This window comes from Poromitra crassiceps, assembly GCF_964638095.1.
Source record: "Poromitra crassiceps genome assembly, chromosome: 3".
NCBI classification, from domain to species: domain Eukaryota; kingdom Metazoa; phylum Chordata; class Actinopteri; order Beryciformes; family Melamphaidae; genus Poromitra; species Poromitra crassiceps.
This window is the reverse complement of record NC_139625.1, coordinates 2065406-2087905: the sequence shown is the minus strand read 5'-3', so window position 1 is coordinate 2087905 and position 22500 is coordinate 2065406. Positions and strand designations below refer to the sequence as shown.

Here is a 22500-nt window from a genome sequence, read left to right as displayed (position 1 = left end):
ATAGCAACACTGGACTTGCTATTCCCAACTAGGGGCGTCCCGGTGCCTCACCTGGTAGAGCGCACACCACAAAGGTTTCTTAAAGTAATTCATATGCACAGTTATACAAGTTTTTATTCCTGATTAATAAGCTAACATAATGTAATTAAAGGTTGTATTTAATCTCATTTATAAATGCTTTGTAAGGTAGATAGTCCTCACTTTAGATGAGGTCATACACAATACTTAACTGACAACTACTAATTACCTTAACTAACAACCACTAACTACCGTAATTATTACATTGGGCGTGACTAGGGGGTGGTCAGGGGTGACCCCACCCAGCAAATCTGATTGGCCGCCCAGGTGCCACCCCCAAAATCCTCAGTGCGCCGGCATCTGTGGCCGACATCACTGTCTTTCAGAGACTGTAGGGGACTCAGTTTGAAAGCCAGAGTGAAGAGCCTGGTATGAAACTAGACTAGGGGTGGGACAAAATATCGATACCCACGTTATCGCGATATTTCCACCCGCGATACGTTATCGATACACTGGCGCCAAGTATCGATATGTTTATTATTTTTTTTTTTTTTTTTTTTTTTTTTTTTTTTTTTTTTTTAATAAACAGGCTAAAATATTATGCTGTGTGTGGTAGTTGAAACATAGTTTCAAGTTGACTTTATTTATGTTTGTAGTTGAAACAAAAACATAACTACTGTAGGCTACATGAATGGAAATGTTTGATCATTAATATCTACTTTTAGAAATTATATAGGTAGGTAGGTAGGTTATAGCCTATAGGTTTTCTTGTTTTAATAGTAATAATAAAAAGACTTAATGTGTAACTTTTCCTCCGTGGTATCGAAAATGGTATGAGTGAGTGAGTGAACTCAGAGAGTTCATGTCAATTCTGCTAATAAATGCATAATACATGATTTTTTGCCTTCAGAGGTATTTTTTTCACTTGTTACACAGGTATCGTGATGTATCGTCTTCCAATATATCGCAGTATCGCAGTATCGCAGTATCGTGATATATCGTTATCGAGGGCCAAGTATCGTGACGATATCGTATCGTGAGCTACTCAGCGATTCCCACCCCTAAACTAGACCTATAGGGCATCCATTGGTATCAACCATGTAATGTTAACTTGTCAGCAAGGGGGCTCGATAACGCTCCAAAATTGGGCTAAATTCTGGTGGGGGTAAAACTGGAATAGCCATTTTCAAAGGGGTCTCTCGACCTCTCACCTCAAAATATCTGAATGAGAATGAGTTCTATGGGTACACTTTGGGCCCTATCTTCCGACAGGCACTATCCCCTAATAGCGCTTGCGCACCTGTTTGCACGTGCCTTAAGGCAGGGAAGATAGCAATCCGCCTTATGCCGTCCGCCAGGTGTTATGCCGAGTTTTGCTCCGGCAGCATCCCCACCTCACGGGAGCATATTGTAATGATTTATACAGAAATGTAACTGTTTAAAAGTGATATAATTGTCTGGTAGACGTGACCTCCCTGATTTCTAAGTTAAAACAGCCCCAAAATATGTTGGGGATGCAATTCTCGGCCGGGATGCGGAAATGTTCACGGCACGTGTCGCAGATACAAATTAGAGCCGTGCCAAAATCATCTGCGCCCCAAAATGCCTGCGCAAACGAGATTTGGGCGGTGTTAACTACCAGAATTATTCACAGGCATGGCCAGGCAATGCTGGGCATTACGTCAATCAAAACCAATCAGATTCCCGTCTCGCAATGGCTGTTGGCGCGAGGCATGCAATATGCTGTAATTCTCTCCATGCGTAATAGAGTGTACAGATCGTCTGTGGTGCCAACGACCCTTCGGGCTATGAAGGTAAATAGCCTATGTCCATTGTCCAACAAGTTTTCTCAATTCATTTCCCTCTTTGCGATGTGATAAAAGATTCTCAGTGAGTTATAGTTGATTGCCTCACTGAATGATTGATCTGCTAATACCCAATTTTAGCAGCATAATTTGATGTCTTGGCGTGGCAAGGCTGTGCGTAATGACATATCCAAAAATAATTCCACTTTCCACTGCGCTGCGCTGCACGGAGATCTTCCAGCGCAGCGAGGTATTTGCACGTAAGAGGTCCTTTTCAAAGCTCTTAGCGCAAAGTAATTGCGCGCTGCTGACGATAGCATAATGCCATCTATGCCAAATGTTAGCGCTGAAACGCCTGCTTTGGCTTGTGGCAGCCAATGCCCAGTACAATTATCACAGGCATGCGCTTGTGTGGGCCCTCAATTTGCATGCGCACGGCGTTAAACGAGTGCAAACACTAAATTAGCGCTTTTGGGAAGATAGGGCCCTTTGAGTCCTATGTATAATGTAGCATTTTTCAAAGCCTTGGCTTACTTACCAAATTGAAAATTATAAACCGTTTTGTGTAAATGCATATACCTGCCAATGCTTTGCTATCTTATCTGTAAAGGGGAGACTTGTGGGTGCCCATAGAACCAATTCTCATTCAGATATCTTGAGGTGAGAGGTCAAGGGACCCCTTTGAAAGTCAAGTCAAGTCAAGTTTATTTATATAGCCCTAATTCACAAGCATGTCTCAGAGGGCTTCACAGAAAGTATGTCTAGCTAATTCTAGCTGACACAACAGTAACAAGAATATACAGAATAAAGATAACATTTGAACAATTGATAATATAGAAAATATAGGAATGAGGGGAGAGCAGAGGAGAGCGCAGGAGAAGGGAGAATAGCAGGGGGAATGTGAGAGAGTGATGGGGTGGGGAGGATATAGGAGGTGGGGAAGGAGCAAGAGGAGAGAGCAGGAGAGGGGAAGGGAGGGGAGGTGTGGGGGAGAAGAGAGCAGGGGGAGGGAGGAGGTGGGGAGAGAATGAGCAATATAGACGGAGTAGAGGGGGGAGGTGGGGAGAAAATAGGAATGTGGAGGAGGAGAGAAGGAGAGATGGGGGTGCAGGGGAGGGAGAGCCAGGGTAGAGAAGCAGGGGGAGCGCGAGGGAGGGAGGAGGCGGGGAGACCCCTCCGCCCCCCCCTCCCCCACATCCCCCCCCCCCCAGAGAGGACAGAGAGGAGGAGAGAACAGAGAAGGAGAGGTGGGAGGGTGCAGGGGAAGGAGTGCAGGGGGAGAGGAGGAGAGAACAGAGAAGGAGAGGTGGGAGGGTGCAGGGGGAATGGCCCCCTGCACCCTCATGGCCATTTTCATGGCATGGCCATGAAAATGGCCATGCCAGTTTTTCCCTCAACAAAATGACCCTGGGTTTGTGTTACTTAGGCCCCTTGTGGACAAGATAGCATGACATGGTTGATACCAATGGATGCCGTAGGTCTACTAGCTTCATAAGTTAGTTAAGTACAGTATAAGTACCTGGGTGGTGAGCAGACAGCGGTATTTGACAATTTAGCTGGAGCTCAGTCAAACGTTATTTCACATTAGTTTTCATTGTGAATTAGAAAATGGTCGGGGGGCCACTCTGCACCCTATCGCGGGCCGCATCTGGCCCCCGGGCCGCAATTTGAGTATCACTGCCCTATAGCTGAGCCCATACCGCCTCTTAAAGACAGTGATGTGCACCATGGATGCCGGCGCCCTCACTGTTTTTGGGTGGCCAATCAGATTTCAGGCCACCCCTGGCCCATTTAATTAAGGTAGTTAGTAGTTGTTAGTTAAGTATTTTGTGTGACTTCATCTAAAGTGAGGACTATCTATGCCTTACAAAGCATTTATAAATGAGATTAAATTGTTAAATACATTCTCAAGTAGTTTATTAATCAGGAATAAAACATTTATAACTGTGTTTATGAATTACTTACTTACGCTTATGAACAATGCTTTATAAAGCAGATGAATTAAGTATTTACCAATGCTTAACTAATGCTTAATATAGTGTGCAGTTATTATAAAGTGTTACCTAATTTGGTAATTTTGAAAAGCAGTCTATAGATATTCATGGTTAGGGTTAATTTTAGGGTTTAGGATTATAATTGAAGTCAGGTGTAAGGGTTTTAGGCTGAGGTCAGAGTCTGCGTTACATCTTTGTTGACATCTCCAAATGATCTACTTGTCACCGGACATTTTTTTAACCTTTATTTATACAGGGGGAGTCTCACTGAGAGCAATGCTCTTTTTCAGTAGCGCCCTGTTCACATTCACACACACATTCATACCTGGAATCTGACCAGTACAACCACAGTCTGATCTGCTGGCCACTGAGCAGCTCCACTGGAGCGGTTGAGGTTAAGGGCATTGCTCAAGGGCACCTCGGTGGTGCTAAAGGAGAGCACTTCTTTTTTCACTTTCCCCATGCAGATTTATCCTCCTGGTCCCAGGGATTGAACCGATGACCTTCCGGTCACAAGCTCACTTCTCTAACCTTTAGGCCACCACTGCCCACTAATTGAGTATCAGACTATGCAAATAGTGTTACCAAGAAGAACAGAGCATGGCTGCCTCACCTGCTCAGACCAGAGCAATACCACAAAGAGCCTGGCTGCCTTAACTGCTCAGACCAGAGCAATACCACACAGAGCCTGGCACCTGCTCAGACCAGAGCAATACCACACAGAGCCTGGATAACTCAACCTGTTCAGACCAGAGCAATACCACACAACTCACCTGCTCAGACCAGATAAATACCACACAGAGCCTGGCTAACTCACCTGCTCAGACCAGAGCAATACCACACAGAGCCTGGCTAACTCACCTGCTCAGACCAGAGCAATACCACACAGAGCCTAGCTAACTCACCTGCTCAGACCAGATAAATACCACACAGAGCCTGGCTAACTCACCTGCTCAGACCAGAGCAATACCACACAGAGCCTGGCACCTGCTCAGACCAGAGCAATACCACACAGAGCCTGGCTGCCTCACCTGTTCAGACCAGAGGAATAACACACAGAGCCTGGCTGCCTCAACTGCTCAGACCAGAGCAATGCCACACAGAGCCTGGCTAACTCACCTGCTGAGACCAGAGCAATACCACGCAGAGCCTGGCTAACTCACCTGCTCAGACCAGAGTAATACCACACAGAGCCTGGCTAACTCACCTGCTCAGACCAAAGCAATACCACACAGAGCCTGGCTAACGCACCTGCTCAGACCAGAGCAATACCACGCAGAGCCTGGCTAACTCACCTGCTCAGACCAGAGGAATAACACACAGAGCCTGGCTGTCTTACCTGTTCAGACCAGAGCAATACCACACAGAGCCTGGCTAATTCACCTGCTCAGACCAGAGCAATACCACACAGAGCCTGGCTAACTCACCTGCTCAGACCAGAGCAATACCACGCAGAGCCTGGCTAACTCACCTGCTCAGACCAGAGGAATAACACACAGAGCCTGGCTGTCTTACCTGTTCAGACCAGAGTAATACCACACAGAGCCTGGCTAACTCACCTGTTCAGACCAGAGGATAGCTGGACGCAGTAGCGATGCCACACTGGTTTTTCTTGTTCCTGCTCATCATGATGTAGCCCTTGTCTCCCCAGCTCAGACCCCAGCTAGAGAAACACATGAATCACCAACATGTTTAGGCTGCAGCCTGCAAACAGGCACATACAACATAAGTTACAACTGTGTCTAGAGACAAAATCATGTATTTTTCTGATAGGAATACAGTAGTAATTCATATCGACATGAAATTGAAGAACTCTGTTTCAAAACATTATTATATGAGCATTAGGCTACAACAGTGAATTCAACATCCGGAACAATCTGACAGATATTGATTATGTGTCTACCACTGTTACAGTAAAACTTAACTCACTGTCTCCATAGTAACACTGTTGACTGTAAGGCCTTGGCCACACTGATCCGTCAGAAAATGGACAGAATTATTGAACGGACAGATGTCTGTCCGATGCATTATTTTAACGGGGAGATGTGTGCAGCAGGGATCGTTTAAAATTCTGGGTCTAGGGATCTAGGGATCGTTTTGACTAATCCTGGCTTCCTCTGACATGAATAGATCAATAAAATGTTTTCCAGTTATTCCTAGGCTGCAAACTTGTTTTAACCTGCAAATCGGAGTGTTTTCTGACGAGAATAAAGTAACGTTAACGCTACGTTATGTCAGACTGTTCTCATCCCCATGCCAAAGCCCCCGCCTCGGCCATGAGAGGCGAAGAGCACTGCTGCTGCTGCTGCTGCGCGCGCCCCCGCGGCCCGGAGCTTGGGGCTCGTGCATGAGCATACCACTTCTCTCCCGCCTGACTGGCCGGGAGAGAGGGCTTCCAAGTCGGACTGATAATATAAACATAATTTGAGCTTATCCAGGTAACATATTAATAAAGTAATGACACATTCAGCGGGAAACTAACTATAATTAAGAAATGTGCCAACTTTGACGACGTTTGGTTCAGCATTTTAAGAGCAAACAGGTTTTTTTAACTTCCTGAAAAGTTGCTGTTGCTCCTTCACCGCCTCGGCCGCCATCTTCTTTGAAAAGTTTAAACAAATCTGCGAACGCCTCCTCTCGAGACCTCGACTCTGATTGGCTAAACGGACAGTGACCATCCGACCATCCGATACGTCCATCCAGAAAAAGTTCATCCCTCTTCAACTTTCTGTCCATCAAAACGTATGCACATTTTCTGGACACGTACGCTTCTGAGTGCTCCACGGACAGTCGGACAGCTGACATTGAAAATGAATGGAAGTGAACAGAGAAATGAACGCACACGGACAGACACCACGGATCAGTGTGGCCAAGGCCTAAGCAGAGCAGTCATGAATGTAAATATGAGTGTTAGATGGGTGTTAACCTGTTCTTGACCAGCCAGTAGTCCTGTCCTTTGTCAGAGCCATAACCCACAGCCAGCACACCATGATCCAGATCCTCACTGCTGCAGTCTGGCTCATCGTACACTCCTGTCAACACACACACACACACACACACACATGAATGGAAGGATGTTTGGTCTACAGTTAGATAGTTAGTTTGTTAGTTAATTACAGTAGTTAGTTAGTGTGTTTTTGTGTGTGTGTGTGTGTGTGTGTGTGTGTGTGTGTGTTTGTCTGTAGGTGTGTGTGTGTGTGTGTGTGTGTGTGTGTGTGTGTGTGTGTGTTTGTCTGTAGGTGTGTGTGTGTGTGTGTGTGTGTGTGTGTGTGTGTGTGTGTGTGTGTGTGTGTGTGTGTGTGTGTGTGCGTGTGCGTGCGTGCGTGCGTGTGTGTGTGTGTGCGTGTGTGTGTGTGTGTGTGTCTGTGTTATAGACTCTATAACCAGGTACCTGATTCATAGAGCTGGAAGGATGTATGGCCAGCATCTATGGCTACAGACACGGGTCCCACGGTGGCCACTGCCTCCTGCAGGGCGCTCTCATCACCACTTTTCACATCAACGTAGCCGCTGCATGTGGCTCCAATAGTGTTCGGGTTGAAACGGCACTTTCTGTCCTGATTGATAAAGAAACAGCGATAAGACTGGCATTCTTTACTGTTGCGATTTACAAAGATTATTTTACCATACAGATCCATCATGACAGCAGTACATCAGAAAATAGATATTTTCTAGGAACTATATATTCTCTGGGGTGGATTGCAAGATACAGATTCAACCGTATAGACTGTTTTCATGGAATTGTGTTGCTATGGGAACAGTTTGAACCCTAGCTTATTTCCTGTCAGCTATTGTATTAGCAAACATTGCAACAGGAAGTAAGCTAGGGGCAATTTTGAATGTTTATGTTGTCAAATTAAAAGCGTCTATAGTCTTGGAGAGCAGCTGTGTGCTGAAGGCATGCAGGTTTATGATTCAGCCACAAGATGTCAGTATTTTACTTCTGTCAAGCATTACTTCTGTCAAACATTATTGCATGCCAGCTGTTTTGAAACAGCAGGCTAATAAAGATCACTTCCTTCTTTTAGTGTTTGTTCCAACACGGTTTACTGTTACTATTACATTTAGTCCAGTTACTGTACTTAGGCAGATGTTTGTGTAGGTTACTTTTACTCTATACTTTTATGGGCATTTTTTAATCAGTAATGTTACTTTTACTCAAGTACATTTTTGTTGAAGTATTGTATGCTACTTTGCACTGTGTCCCCTATCAGCATAATAAACTGGACAATCATAAATTAGCGTATTGTGGAGCCATCATGAACAGTCACAAAGCTGAGAAGAGTGGCCTAGCTTTACTCTGTTTATACACTGAGAAGAGTGACCTATAGCTTTACTCTGTTTATACACTGAGAAGAGTGACCTATCTTTACTCTGTTTATACACTGAGAAGAGTGACCTATCTTTACTCTGTTTATACACTGAGAAGAGTGACCTAGCTTTACTCTGTTTATACACTGAGAAGTGACCTATCTTTACTCTGTTTATACACTGAGAAGAGTGACCTATAGCTTTACTCTGTTTATACACTGAGAAGAGTGACCTATAGCTTTACTCTGTTTATACACTGAGAAGTGACCTATCTTTACTCTGTTTATACACTGAGAAGAGTGACCTATCTTTACTCTGTTTATACACTGAGAAGAGTGACCTATCTTTACTCTGTTTATACACTGAGAAGAGTGACCTAGCTTTACTCTGTTTATACACTGAGAAGAGTGACCTATGGCTTTACTCTGTTTATACACTGAGAAGAGTGACCTATATCTTTACTCTGTTTATACACTGAGAAGTGACCTATCTTTACTCTGTTTATACACTGAGAAGAGTGACCTATCTTTACTCTGTTTATACACTGAGAAGAGTGACCTATGGCTTTACTCTGTTTATACACTGAGAAGAGTGACCTAGCTTTACTCTGTTTATACACTGAGAAGAGTGACCTATAGCTTTACTCTGTTTATACACTGAGAAGAGTGACCTATCTTTACTCTGTTTATACACTGAGAAAAGTGACCTATCTTTACTCTGTTTATACACTGAGAAGAGTGACCTATGGCTTTACTCTGTTTATACACTGAGAAGAGTGACCTATCTTTACTCTGTTTATACACTGAGAAGAGTGACCTATGGCTTTACTCTGTTTATACACTGAGAAGAGTGACCTATAGCTTTACTCTGTTTATACACTGAGAAGAGTGACCTATAGCTTTACTCTGTTTATACACTGAGAAGAGTGACCTATCTTTACTCTGTTTATACACTGAGAAGAGTGACCTAGCTTTACTCTGTTTATACACTGAGAAGAGTGACCTATAGCTTTACTCTGTTTATACACTGAGAAGAGTGACCTATAGCTTTACTCTGTTTATACACTGAGAAGAGTGACCTATAGCTTTACTCTGTTTATACACTGAGAAGAGTGACCTATGGCTTTACTCTGTTTATACACTGAGAAGAGTGACCTATCTTTACTCTGTTTATACACTGAGAAGAGTGACCTATATCTTTACTCTGTTTATACACTGAGAAGAGTGACCTATGGCTTTACTCTGTTTATACACTGAGAAGAGTGACCTATAGCTTTACTCTGTTTATACACTGAGAAGTGACCTATCTTTACTCTGTTTATACACTGAGAAGAGTGACCTATCTTTACTCTGTTTATACACTGAGAAGTGACCTATCTTTACTCTGTTTATACACTGAGAAGAGTGACCTATAGCTTTACTCTGTTTATACACTGAGAAGTGACCTATCTTTACTCTGTTTATACACTGAGAAGAGTGACCTATAGCTTTACTCTGTTTATACACTGAGAAGTGACCTATCTTTACTCTGTTTATACACTGAGAAGAGTGACCTATAGCTTTACTCTGTTTATACACTGAGAAGTGACCTATCTTTACTCTGTTTATACACTGAGAAGAGTGACCTATAGCTTTACTCTGTTTATACACTGAGAAGTGACCTATCTTTACTCTGTTTATACACTGAGAAGAGTGACCTATAGCTTTACTCTGTTTATACACTGAGAAGTGACCTATCTTTACTCTGTTTATACACTGAGAAGAGTGACCTATAGCTTTACTCTGTTTATACACTGAGAAGTGACCTATCTTTACTCTGTTTATACACTGAGAAGTGACCTATCTTTACTCTGTTTATACACTGAGAAGAGTGACCTATAGCTTTACTCTGTTTATACACTGAGAAGTGACCTATCTTTACTCTGTTTATACACTGAGAAGAGTGACCTATCTTTACTCTGTTTATACACTGAGAAGAGTGACCTATGGCTTTACTCTGTTTATACACTGAGAAGAGTGACCTATAGCTTTACTCTGTTTATACACTGAGAAGAGTGACCTATAGCTTTACTCTGTTTATACACTGAGAAGAGTGACCTATCTTTACTCTGTTTATACACTGAGAAGAGTGACCTATAGCTTTACTCTGTTTATACACTGAGAAGAGTGACCTATCTTTACTCTGTTTATACACTGAGAAGAGTGACCTATCTTTACTCTGTTTATACACTGAGAAGAGTGACCTATAGCTTTACTCTGTTTATACACTGAGAAGAGTGACCTATAGCTTTACTCTGTTTATACACTGAGAAGAGTGACCTATGGCTTTACTCTGTTTATACACTGAGAAGAGTGACCTATCTTTACTCTGTTTATACACTGAGAAGAGTGACCTATAGCTTTACTCTGTTTATACACTGAGAAGAGTGACCTATAGCTTTACTCTGTTTATACACTGAGAAGAGTGACCTATGGCTTTACTCTGTTTATACACTGAGAAGAGTGACCTATCTTTACTCTGTTTATACACTGAGAAGAGTGACCTATCTTTACTCTGTTTATACACTGAGAAGAGTGACCTATCTTTACTCTGTTTATACACTGAGAAGAGTGACCTATGGCTTTACTCTGTTTATACACTGAGAAGAGTGACCTATGGCTTTACTCTGTTTATACACTGAGAAGAGTGACCTATCTTTACTCTGTTTATACACTGAGAAGAGTGACCTATAGCTTTACTCTGTTTATACACTGAGAAGAGTGACCTATAGCTTTACTCTGTTTATACACTGAGAAGAGTGACCTATAGCTTTACTCTGTTTCTACACCGAGAAGAGTGACCTATGGCTTTACTCTGTTTATACACTGAGAAGAGTGACCTATCTTTACTCTGTTTATACACTGAGAAGAGTGACCTATGGCTTTACTCTGTTTATACACTGAGAAGAGTGACCTATCTTTACTCTGTTTATACACTGAGAAGAGTGACCTATGGCTTTACTCTGTTTATACACTGAGAAGAGTGACCTATAGCTTTACTCTGTTTATACACTGAGAAGAGTGACCTATAGCTTTACTCTGTTTATACACTGAGAAGAGTGACCTATAGCTTTACTCTGTTTATACACTGAGAAGTGACCTATCTTTACTCTGTTTATACACTGAGAAGAGTGACCTATCTTTACTCTGTTTATACACTGAGAAGAGTGACCTATGGCTTTACTCTGTTTATACACTGAGAAGAGTGACCTATAGCTTTACTCTGTTTATACACTGAGAAGAGTGACCTATAGCTTTACTCTGTTTATACACTGAGAAGAGTGACCTATCTTTACTCTGTTTATACACTGAGAAGAGTGACCTATAGCTTTACTCTGTTTATACACTGAGAAGAGTGACCTATCTTTACTCTGTTTATACACTGAGAAGAGTGACCTATCTTTACTCTGTTTATACACTGAGAAGAGTGACCTATAGCTTTACTCTGTTTATACACTGAGAAGAGTGACCTATAGCTTTACTCTGTTTATACACTGAGAAGAGTGACCTATGGCTTTACTCTGTTTATACACTGAGAAGAGTGACCTATCTTTACTCTGTTTATACACTGAGAAGAGTGACCTATAGCTTTACTCTGTTTATACACTGAGAAGAGTGACCTATAGCTTTACTCTGTTTATACACTGAGAAGAGTGACCTATGGCTTTACTCTGTTTATACACTGAGAAGAGTGACCTATCTTTACTCTGTTTATACACTGAGAAGAGTGACCTATCTTTACTCTGTTTATACACTGAGAAGAGTGACCTATCTTTACTCTGTTTATACACTGAGAAGAGTGACCTATGGCTTTACTCTGTTTATACACTGAGAAGAGTGACCTATGGCTTTACTCTGTTTATACACTGAGAAGAGTGACCTATCTTTACTCTGTTTATACACTGAGAAGAGTGACCTATAGCTTTACTCTGTTTATACACTGAGAAGAGTGACCTATCTTTACTCTGTTTATACACTGAGAAGAGTGACCTATAGCTTTACTCTGTTTATACACTGAGAAGAGTGACCTATAGCTTTACTCTGTTTATACACTGAGAAGAGTGACCTATCTTTACTCTGTTTATACACTGAGAAGAGTGACCTATCTTTACTCTGTTTATACACTGAGAAGTGACCTAGCTTTACTCTGTTTATACACTGAGAAGAGTGACCTATGGCTTTACTCTGTTTATACACTGAGAAGAGTGACCTATCTTTACTCTGTTTATACACTGAGAAGAGTGACCTATCTTTACTCTGTTTATACACTGAGAAGAGTGACCTATCTTTACTCTGTTTATACACTGAGAAGAGTGACCTATGGCTTTACTCTGTTTATACACTGAGAAGAGTGACCTATGGCTTTACTCTGTTTATACACTGAGAAGAGTGACCTATCTTTACTCTGTTTATACACTGAGAAGAGTGACCTATAGCTTTACTCTGTTTATACACTGAGAAGAGTGACCTATGGCTTTACTCTGTTTATACACTGAGAAGAGTGACCTATGGCTTTACTCTGTTTATACACTGAGAAGAGTGACCTATCTTTACTCTGTTTATACACTGAGAAGAGTGACCTATGGCTTTACTCTGTTTATACACTGAGAAGAGTGACCTATAGCTTTACTCTGTTTATACAGTGAGAAGAGTGACCTATAGCTTTACTCTGTTTATACACTGAGAAGAGTGACCTATAGCTTTACTCTGTTTCTACACCGAGAAGAGTGACCTATGGCTTTACTCTGTTTATACACTGAGAAGAGTGACCTATAGCTTTACTCTGTTTATACACTGAGAAGAGTGTCCCAGAAGTGATGTCACTCAACTGGAAGCAATGTCATCAGTGATGTCATCAGTGATGTCACTTGAGCAATTGTGCACACACACACACACACACACACACACACACATAGGTTGTGACATCACTGATGCACTGATGATGTCATCAGTGATGTCATAAGGGAGCACCACAAGGAGGATTATCAGTGATGTCAGCTCAGCGAGCTGCAGAGCGGACGAGCCCGTGCAGCGGGCGTGCCTAGGAATCGAGCGCGCGTAGCGTGTGAGATGCCTAGTTAAGTAAAATTTAACAGCAGTTTTACTTGAGGATGTTTTAGGTACTCAGTCCATCCATGGTCAAATGCCTTAAATTGTATGCTTAAGTACTATGAATAGACAGTATATTATACAATTCTATCTAATATTCTTTCAACCAAATGTCTTCCTTCTCACCTGGGCCTCATAGGGGTAGGAGTCCTCTGTGTCCAGACCTTTGTTGGCCTTGATGTACTCGAAGGCCTGGTCCATCAGGCCTCCTCCACAGCCCATGTTACCGAAGTGTGTAGAGCAGTCCACCAGCTGCTGCTCACTCAGAGACACCAGCTTCCCCGTCTTCCTGAAGGTCTGACCCTCCAGGGAGCCCGTCTGGACGGAGAGAGAGGGATATGAGTCAATAAAATAGGCCTATACGATTGGATTTATATCGCGCCTTTCAAGACACTCAAAGCGCTTCACATATTAGGGGAGGGAGGGGACTCATCTCATCCACCACCGATGTGTAGCACCCACCTGGGTGATGCACGGCAGCCAGTTTGCACCAGAACGCTCACCACACATCAGCTCTCACGGTGGAGAGCTGAGGACTGAATGTGTCAATTAAGTAACAAGGGATGATTATTAGGTGGCCATGATTGAAGGAAGGCCTGTGTGGGAATTTAGCCAGGGCACCGGGGTTACACCCCTCAGGGCACAGGGGTTACACCCCTCAGGGCACCGGGGTTACACCCCTCAGGGCACCGGGGTTACACCCCTCAGGGCACCGGGGTTACACCCCTCAGGGCACCGGGGTTACACCCCTCAGGGCACCGGGGTTACACCCCTCAGGGCACCGGGGTCACACCCCTCAGGGCACCGGGGTCACACCCCTCAGGGCACCGGGGTTACACCCCTCAGGGCACCGGGGTTACACCCCTACTCTTGTGAAGAGTGCCGATGGGATCTTCCTTTAATGAGAGAGTCAGGACCTCGGTTTAACGTCTCATCCGAAGGACGGTGCTCACTCACAGGACAGAGTCCCTGTCTCTGCCCTGGGGCATTGGGGAGATTATTCATCAAATCAGATTACTCATCAGACCATTTGGAGCAGACGGGGAAGAGCACCTCCTACTGCAATGTCCACACACATCAGGTTGATACGTACTGTGCTAAATGCCCAGCAGGAACCACAGTCCTTCTGATCCTTGACGTCGGTGACATAGCCCTTGTCCCTCCAGTCGACGGTGCCGGGCAGGTCAGCGCCTGGCGGCAGGCGGAGGAAGGTGGAGCCGCTGCCTGGCTGAGAGGCGTTGAAGGAGCCCAGGCAGCCGCGGGAAATCAGACGCTTGTACTCCTCGTTTTCCTGTTGAGAACGGAAGCACGGTGTAAAGTGACTAAAGGGACATGTTGGATGTACATGTTGAAGCACAGTGTAAAGTGACTAAAGGGACATGTTGGATGTGCATGTTGAAGCACGGTGTAAAGTGACTAAAGGGACATGTTGGATGTACATGTTGAAGCACGGTGTAAAGTGACTAAAGGGACATGTTGGATGTACATGTTGAAGCACGGTGTAAAGTGACTAAAGGGACATGTTGGATGTACATGTTGAAGCACAGTGTAAAGTGACTAAAGGGACATGTTGGATGTACATGTTGAAGCACAGTGTAAAGTGACTAAAGGGACATGTTGGATGTACATGTTGAAGCACGGTGTAAAGTGACTAAAGGGACATGTTGGATGTACATGTTGAAGCACAGTGTAAAGTGACTAAAGGGACATGTTGGATGTACATGTTGAAGCACGGTGTAAAGTGACTAAAGGGACATGTTGGATGTACATGTTGAAGCACGGTGTAAAGTGACTAAAGGGACATGTTGGATGTACATGTTGAAGCACAGTGTAAAGTGACTAAAGGGACATGTTGGATGTACATGTTGAAGCACGGTGTAAAGTGACTAAAGGGACATGTTGGATGTACATGTTGAAGCACAGTGTAAAGTGACTAAAGGGACATGTTGGATGTACATGTTGAAGCACAGTGTAAAGTGACTAAAGGGACATGTTGGATGTACATGTTGAAGCACGGTGTAAAGTGACTAAAGGGACATGTTGGATGTACATGTTGAAGCACAGTGTAAAGTGACTAAAGGGACATGTTAGATGTACATGTTGAAGCACGGTGTAAAGTGACTAAAGGGACATGTTGGATGTACATGTTGAAGCACGGTGTAAAGTGACTAAAGGGACATGTTGGATGTACATGTTGAAGCACAGTGTAAAGTGACTAAAGGGACATGTTGGATGTACATGTTGAAGCACGGTGTAAAGTGACTAAAGGGACATGTTGGATGTACATGTTGAAGCACGGTGTAAAGTGACTAAAGGGACATGTTGGATGTACATGTTGAAGCACAGTGTAAAGTGACTAAAGGGACATGTTGGATGTACATGTTGAAGCACGGTGTAAAGTGACTAAAGGGACATGTTGGATGTACATGTTGAAGCACAGTGTAAAGTGACTAAAGGGACATGTTGGATGTACATGTTGAAGCACAGTGTAAAGTGACTAAAGGGACATGTTGGATGTACATGTTGAAGCACGGTGTAAAGTGACTAAAGGGACATGTTAGATGTACATGTTGAAGCACAGTGTAAAGTGACTAAAGGGACATGTTGGATGTACATGTTGAAGCACGGTGTAAAGTGACTAAAGGGACATGTTGGATGTACATGTTGAAGCACGGTGTAAAGTGACTAAAGGGACATGTTGGATGTACATGTTGAAGCACAGTGTAAAGTGACTAAAGGGACATGTTGGATGTACATGTTGAAGCACGGTGTAAAGTGACTAAAGGGACATGTTGGATGTACATGTTGAAGCACGGTGTAAAGTGACTAAAGGGACATATTGGATGTACATGTTGAAGCACAGTGTAAAGTGACTAAAGGGACATGTTGGATGTACATGTTGAAGCACGGTGTAAAGTGACTAAAGGGACATGTTAGATGTACATGTTGAAGCACGGTGTAAAGTGACTAAAGGGACATGTTGGATGTACATGTTGAAGCACGGTAAAGTGACTAAAGGGACATGTTGGATGTACATGTTGAAGCACAGTGTAAAGTGACTAAAGGGACATGTTGGATGTGCATGTTGAAGCACGGTGTAAAGTGACTAAAGGGACATGTTGGATGTACATGTTGAAGCACGGTGTAAAGTGACTAAAGGGACATGTTGGATGTACATGTTGAAGCACGGTGTAAAGTGACTAAAGGGACATGTTGGATGTACATGTTGAAGCACGGTGTAAAGTGACTAAAGGGACATGTTGGATGTACATGTTGAAGCACGGTGTAAAGTGACTAAAGGGACATGTTGGATGTACATGTTGAAGCACGGTGTAAAGTGACTAAAGGGACATGTTGGATGTACATGTTGAAGCACGGTGTAAAGTGACTAAAGGGACATGTTGGATGTACATGTTGAAGCACAGTGTAAAGTGACTAAAGGGACATGTTGGATGTACATGTTGAAGCACGGTGTAAAGTGACTAAAGGGACATGTTGCATGTACATGTTGAAGCACAGTGTAAAGTGACTAAAGGGACATGTTGGATGTACATGTTGAAGCACGGTGTAAAGTGACTAAAGGGACATGTTGGATGTACATGTTGAAGCACAGTGTAAAGTGACTAAAGGGACATGTTGGATGTACATGTTGAAGCACAGTGTAAAGTGACTAAAGGGACATGTTGGATGTACATGTTGAAGCACAGTGTAAAGTGACTAAAGGGACATGTTGGATGTACATGTTGAAGCACAGTGTAAAGTGACTAAAGGGACATGTTAGATGTACATGTTGAAGCACAGTGTAAAGTGACTAAAGGGACATGTTGGATGTACATGTTGAAGCACAGTGTAAAGTGACTAAAGGGACATGTTGGATGTACATGTTGAAGCATGGTGTAAAGTGACTAAAGGGACATGTTGGATGTACATGTTGAAGCACGGTGTAAAGTGACTAAAGGGACATGTTGGATGTACATGTTGAAGCACAGTGTAAAGTGACTAAAGGGACATGTTGGATGTACATGTTGAAGCACAGTGTAAAGTGACTAAAGGGACATGTTGGATGTACATGTTGAAGCACGGTGTAAAGTGACTAAAGGGACATGTTGGATGTACATGTTGAAGCACGGTGTAAAGTGACTAAAGGGACATGTTGGATGTACATGTTGAAGCACAGTGTAAAGTGACTACAGGGACATGTTAGATGTACATGTTGAAGCACGGTGTAAAGTGACTAAAGGGACATGTTGGATGTACATGTTGAAGCACGGTAAAGTGACTAAAGGGACATGTTGGATGTACATGTTGAAGCACAGTGTAAAGTGACTAAAGGGACATGTTAGATGTACATGTTGAAGCACGGTGTAAAGTGACTAAAGGGACATGTTGGATGTACATGTTGAAGCACGGTGTAAAGTGACTAAAGGGACATGTTGGATGTACATGTTGAAGCACGGTGTAAAGTGACTAAAGGGACATGTTAGATGTACATGTTGAAGCACAGTGTAAAGTGACTAAAGGGACATGTGGATGTACATGTTGAAGCACGGTGTAAAGTGACTAAAGGGACATGTTAGATGTACATGTTGAAGCACAGTGTAAAGTGACTAAAGGGACATGTTGGATGTACATGTTGAAGCACAGTGTAAAGTGACTACAGGGACATGTTGGATGTACATGTTGAAGCACGGTGTAAAGTGACTAAAGGGACATGTTGGATGTACATGTTGAAGCACAGTGTAAAGTGACTAAAGGGACATGTTGGATGTACATGTTGAAGCACAGTGTAAAGTGACTAAAGGGACATGTTGGATGTACATGTTGAAGCACGGTGTAAAGTGACTAAAGGGACATGTTAGATGTACATGTTGAAGCACGGTGTAAAGTGACTAAAGGGACATGTTGGATGTACATGTTGAAGCACAGTGTAAAGTGACTAAAGGGACATGTTGGATGTACATGTTGAAGCACAGTGTAAAGTGACTAAAGGGACATGTTGGATGTACATGTTGAAGCACAGTGTAAAGTGACTACAGGGACATGTTGGATGTACATGTTGAAGCACAGTGTAAAGTGACTAAAGGGACATGTTGGATGTACATGTTGAAGCACGGTGTAAAGTGACTAAAGGGACATGTTGGATGTACATGTTGAAGCACGGTGTAAAGTGACTAAAGGGACATGTTGGATGTACATGTTGAAGCACGGTGTAAAGTGACTAAAGTGACATGTGGATGTACATGTTGAAGCACAGTGTAAAGTGACTAGAGGGACATGTTGGATGTACATGTTGAAGCACGGTGTAAAGTGACTAAAGTGACATGTGGATGTACATGTTGAAGCACAGTGTAAAGTGACTAAAGTGACATGTTGGATGTACATGTTGAAGCACGGTGTAAAGTGACTAAAGTGACATGTTGGATGTACATGTTGAAGCACAGTGTAAAGTGACTAAAGTGACATGTGGATGTACATGTTGAAGCACAGTGTAAAGTGACTAAAGGGACATGTTAGATGTACATGTTGAAGCACAGTGTAAAGTGACTAAAGGGACATGTTGGATGTACATGTTGAAGCACAGTGTAAAGTGACTAAAGTGACATGTGGATGTACATGTTGAAGCACAGTGTAAAGTGACTAAAGGGACATGTTAGATGTACATGTTGAAGCACAGTGTAAAGTGACTAAAGGGACATGTTGGATGTACATGTTGAAGCACGGTGTAAAGTGACTAGAGGGACATGTTGGATGTACATGTTGAAGCACAGTGTAAAGTGACTAGAGGGACATGTGGATGTACATGTTGAAGCACAGTGTAAAGTGACTAGAGGGACATGTGGATGTACATGTTGAAGCACAGTGTAAAGTGACTAGAGGGACATGTTGGATGTACATGTCGGCTAAGTTACTGAAGTTCGAGGTTAACATTTCATGCATTTGATCATCCAAAGATCAATGCGAGTAAATGTTAAAAAGTTCACTGTATGTGGTTTGTTCAATTGCTCTCGTTTGCTCTTTTTCCACGTTGCTGCAATATTAATGTAGCCTACATTTGAGTCGGTAAATATGACAAATAGTGAAACCTAAAAACTAAATTGTGGCAGAGATGGCCACGTTCTTCTCCGTTTCCCCATGTGAGTGAAAGGAGAGGCCCTGATGTTTTTTTCTTCTGTTTACCATGTCAGCAAAGTAGTTCATGCCAAGGCGGTAGGACGTGATGCCCTGATCGGCCATGATGTTGTGGACCAGCACCAGTTTGCGGTTGTTGATCCAGGTCTGCCTGCGCTGGGCCTCCTCCAGTGGAGAGCTGTAGGTCTTTTCTGCCGGTCAAAGCAGGACATACAGGAATCAGAAAGCCAGGAGGGGAAGTAATCCACTGATAAAGAATTAACACCCCCCCCCCCCCCCCCCCCCCCACATAAAAAAAAGAAAAAAATATGTGGTCATGTGATCACTTTAGTGAGCCCAAAACCTCAATCAGGAAACAGATGTAGCCTACCATCTGACAGCAGATCACACTCAAAGAAAAGTCAGATAAGATAAATGAATGAAAACAAGGACATAATTTACGGGGTGACACAGGAGACATGTCCCCTCCACTTTTTCAGAAGGCAGTATTGGACCCCTGCACTTTTTTTTACTTCTCATCCGACATTACTGTCTTTCAGAGGCTGTACTGATGCTGATATCATATGAAAATAAGACTTAAGTGCAGGTTAAAAAAAAAATCTGAATTGACATTTTGGGCTCATGATTACAGTGAAAACACTCCAAAAAGACAAAGATCCCCCCCCCCCCCCCCCCAGGCCCACAGGGTATAAATATGGAGGAAAAGGTGGCATTTTATAAATGGGCGTGTTTTGATGATGTGTTTTATTGATGAAAATTTGATGATAATACGCTACCTGGAGAATGCCACACCCAAGCCCCTGGAGGGTTTTTAGGCAATTCTCCTGCACATTCAATGCTGATTATTTATTGTATTCTTTTGTAATTGTTTTTATATGTGTAAATAAACAACAACAACAACAACAACAACATCACAAGAGGAGAATGTTCTGCTGGAGCTGACACACACAGGGAGGCAAAGTCATGGAGAGTGAAAAAAGGTGACAGATACCAGGGGGCAGACATAAAACCACTCAGAAATCCTCATATTTTGGGCTGAAAAATGTGACTGTCACCTAAAGGTGACTAGTTTGCATTCCTCTGACATCACAAGTGTAGTTCCATGAAATGTAACCAGCTGGTTACAAAAACTAGTCTAAATGCAGCTGTGTGTGATTGAAATTATTTTTTTCCCCCCCAAATCCCATTGCTATATACCCCTTCCACATATTAATGCAATGTGGTCTCCAACCTGCACCGTGCTCTTTAAGGCACACAAAAAAACATGTTAATGTTTAGTTCTACCTCAGCGCTACCTATCTAAAAAAAACTACGAGGATGTAGGCCTCTGCTAATTGCTCCCCCCACCTTTGAAATCAAAATTATGTCTCTGAAAAAATGTATATTTGTCTTTTACCAAACTTGATCTTCCAGGCGTGGAACTCCAGGTCCTCCAGTGAGACGCTGGCAGCACTGACCACACCCAGAAGAGCAGCAGCAACCAGTAGCAGCTTCATCCTGACTGACACACACACACACACACACACACACACACACACACACACACACACACACACACACACACACACACACACACACACACACACACAGATTCACTGATGTGACAGGCAGGAAACCACACCGGTGCAGCCTTGAGTTTCTGCTGAATTTCCCAGGCAGTGTGTGTCACACTGGAAATCTCAGTCTCTATTTCATCTTTGCAAAAATGCATCTGCAACACCGGAAGAGTGTGTGTGTGTGTGTGTGTGTGTGTGTGTGTGTGTGTGTGTGTGTGTGTGTGTGTGTGTGTGTGTGTGTGTGTGTGTGTGTGTGTGTGTGTGTGTGTGTGTGTGTGTGTGTGTGTGTGTGTGTGTGTGTGTGTGTCTTCATTCATTGAGCCAAGCAGGGCCCTTCTGGCTGTTCCAAAGTCTAGACTTAAAACTAATTGTTTTGGAACGACCTGCCGAAGGAGATAATATACTTACTTTAAATCATTTAAACCCCATTTTTGTATACCTTTTATGCATCTTTGCATCGTCTTTTTATCATTATCTGCTTTTTATCATCTCCCAGAGATGGGGACTTGGACTTGAGACTTGGACTTGAGTCGGACTTAAGTCACACACACACAGAGACTTGAGACTTGACTTGAGACTCGTCCTCAAATACTTGAGACTTGACTTGGACTTGAGGTTTGGGACTTTTTTTTTTGCTCCATTACCATTAAGGAAATGTCTTCTAAAGTCATCTAATCAATCCTGTTACTGTATTCTAATAGACAAGGAGTGAGGATAATACAGTACCTGCTTTGAATCCCTTAGTTTTAGCTATAGGCCTACAGTGTTCTAAGCAGAATGGATGGCATGCAGCAGATGATAGAACGCTCATCCATAAGAGACTTTAGACTTGGCTTGGACTTGTGACCAAAGACTTGAGACTTGAGTTGGAAAAAATGACTTGTGAGCATCTCTCCATTGTCTGTTTATGTCTTTAATCTTTGAATTTCACAGGAACTATTTTTTCAGTGTAACTGAAAATTTTATGATAACGATAAATATACTTTATTAATCCCGAGGGAAATTCTGTTGTACAGAATACAGACTCTTTCTTTTATTATTTTATTTTAGTCTTTTATTATATTCCTATGATTATGCCACTATTTACTCAAATGTTTGCTCTTTTCCACCTGTCCTCCTATCGATGCAGCAATTTTCAATTAGCATCTGGGCCATTCAGCTTCACCCTGACAGCCAAGATCCTTGGCAGACTAAACAAAGAAACAGAAACTTTACTTACTGTAATATGCATCACTTAACTATTAAAACATAACATTATTATTGTATTATTGTTTCGCTGCCTTTTAAAGTCACAATTTGAGTATTCTGCTTTTATTTGGTCTGTCAAAGCACTTTGTAAACTCTGCTTTTAAAGTTGCTAATAAAGTAATCATTGTCCAATGTAAAAGAATGTAGCTTGCTTGAATGCTTACCTGACTCTATGCTTTGTGCGTGAGATGAAGGTTGAGGTAGATCCACCTGGAGGTGATGGACACCTGCCAGACAGCTGTTCTTATATAGCCGACTGCCATGATGCCAGTCAGGTGGCTGTCAGCATGTC

The 22500-nt window shown here is 42.8% G+C and overlaps 1 protein-coding gene across 2 annotated transcripts in view; it reads right to left on the bottom strand.

Annotated features, from left to right (window-relative positions):
* ctsl.1 (cathepsin L.1) overlaps window positions 1-22455 on the bottom strand; it is a 22847-nt gene extending 392 nt beyond the window's left edge. The window contains exons 1-8 of one of the 2 annotated variants that reach the window (XM_083634061.1): window positions 22373-22455; window positions 20801-20905; window positions 19453-19595; window positions 14369-14566; window positions 13402-13593; window positions 7209-7374; window positions 6744-6849; window positions 5377-5480 (exon numbers count right to left, since the gene is read on the bottom strand). In XM_083634061.1, coding sequence (XP_083490187.1) covers window positions 5381-5480; window positions 6744-6849; window positions 7209-7374; window positions 13402-13593; window positions 14369-14566; window positions 19453-19595; window positions 20801-20900 — 1005 coding nt within the window. In that variant the 5' untranslated portion in view covers window positions 20901-20905; window positions 22373-22455 and the 3' untranslated portion in view covers window positions 5377-5380. The remainder of the gene's footprint in view (window positions 1-5376; window positions 5481-6743; window positions 6850-7208; window positions 7375-13401; window positions 13594-14368; window positions 14567-19452; window positions 19596-20800; window positions 20906-22372) is intronic. The other variant, XM_083634062.1, reaches the window with a different exon arrangement.
* Window positions 22456-22500: the final 45 nt, after the last annotated feature.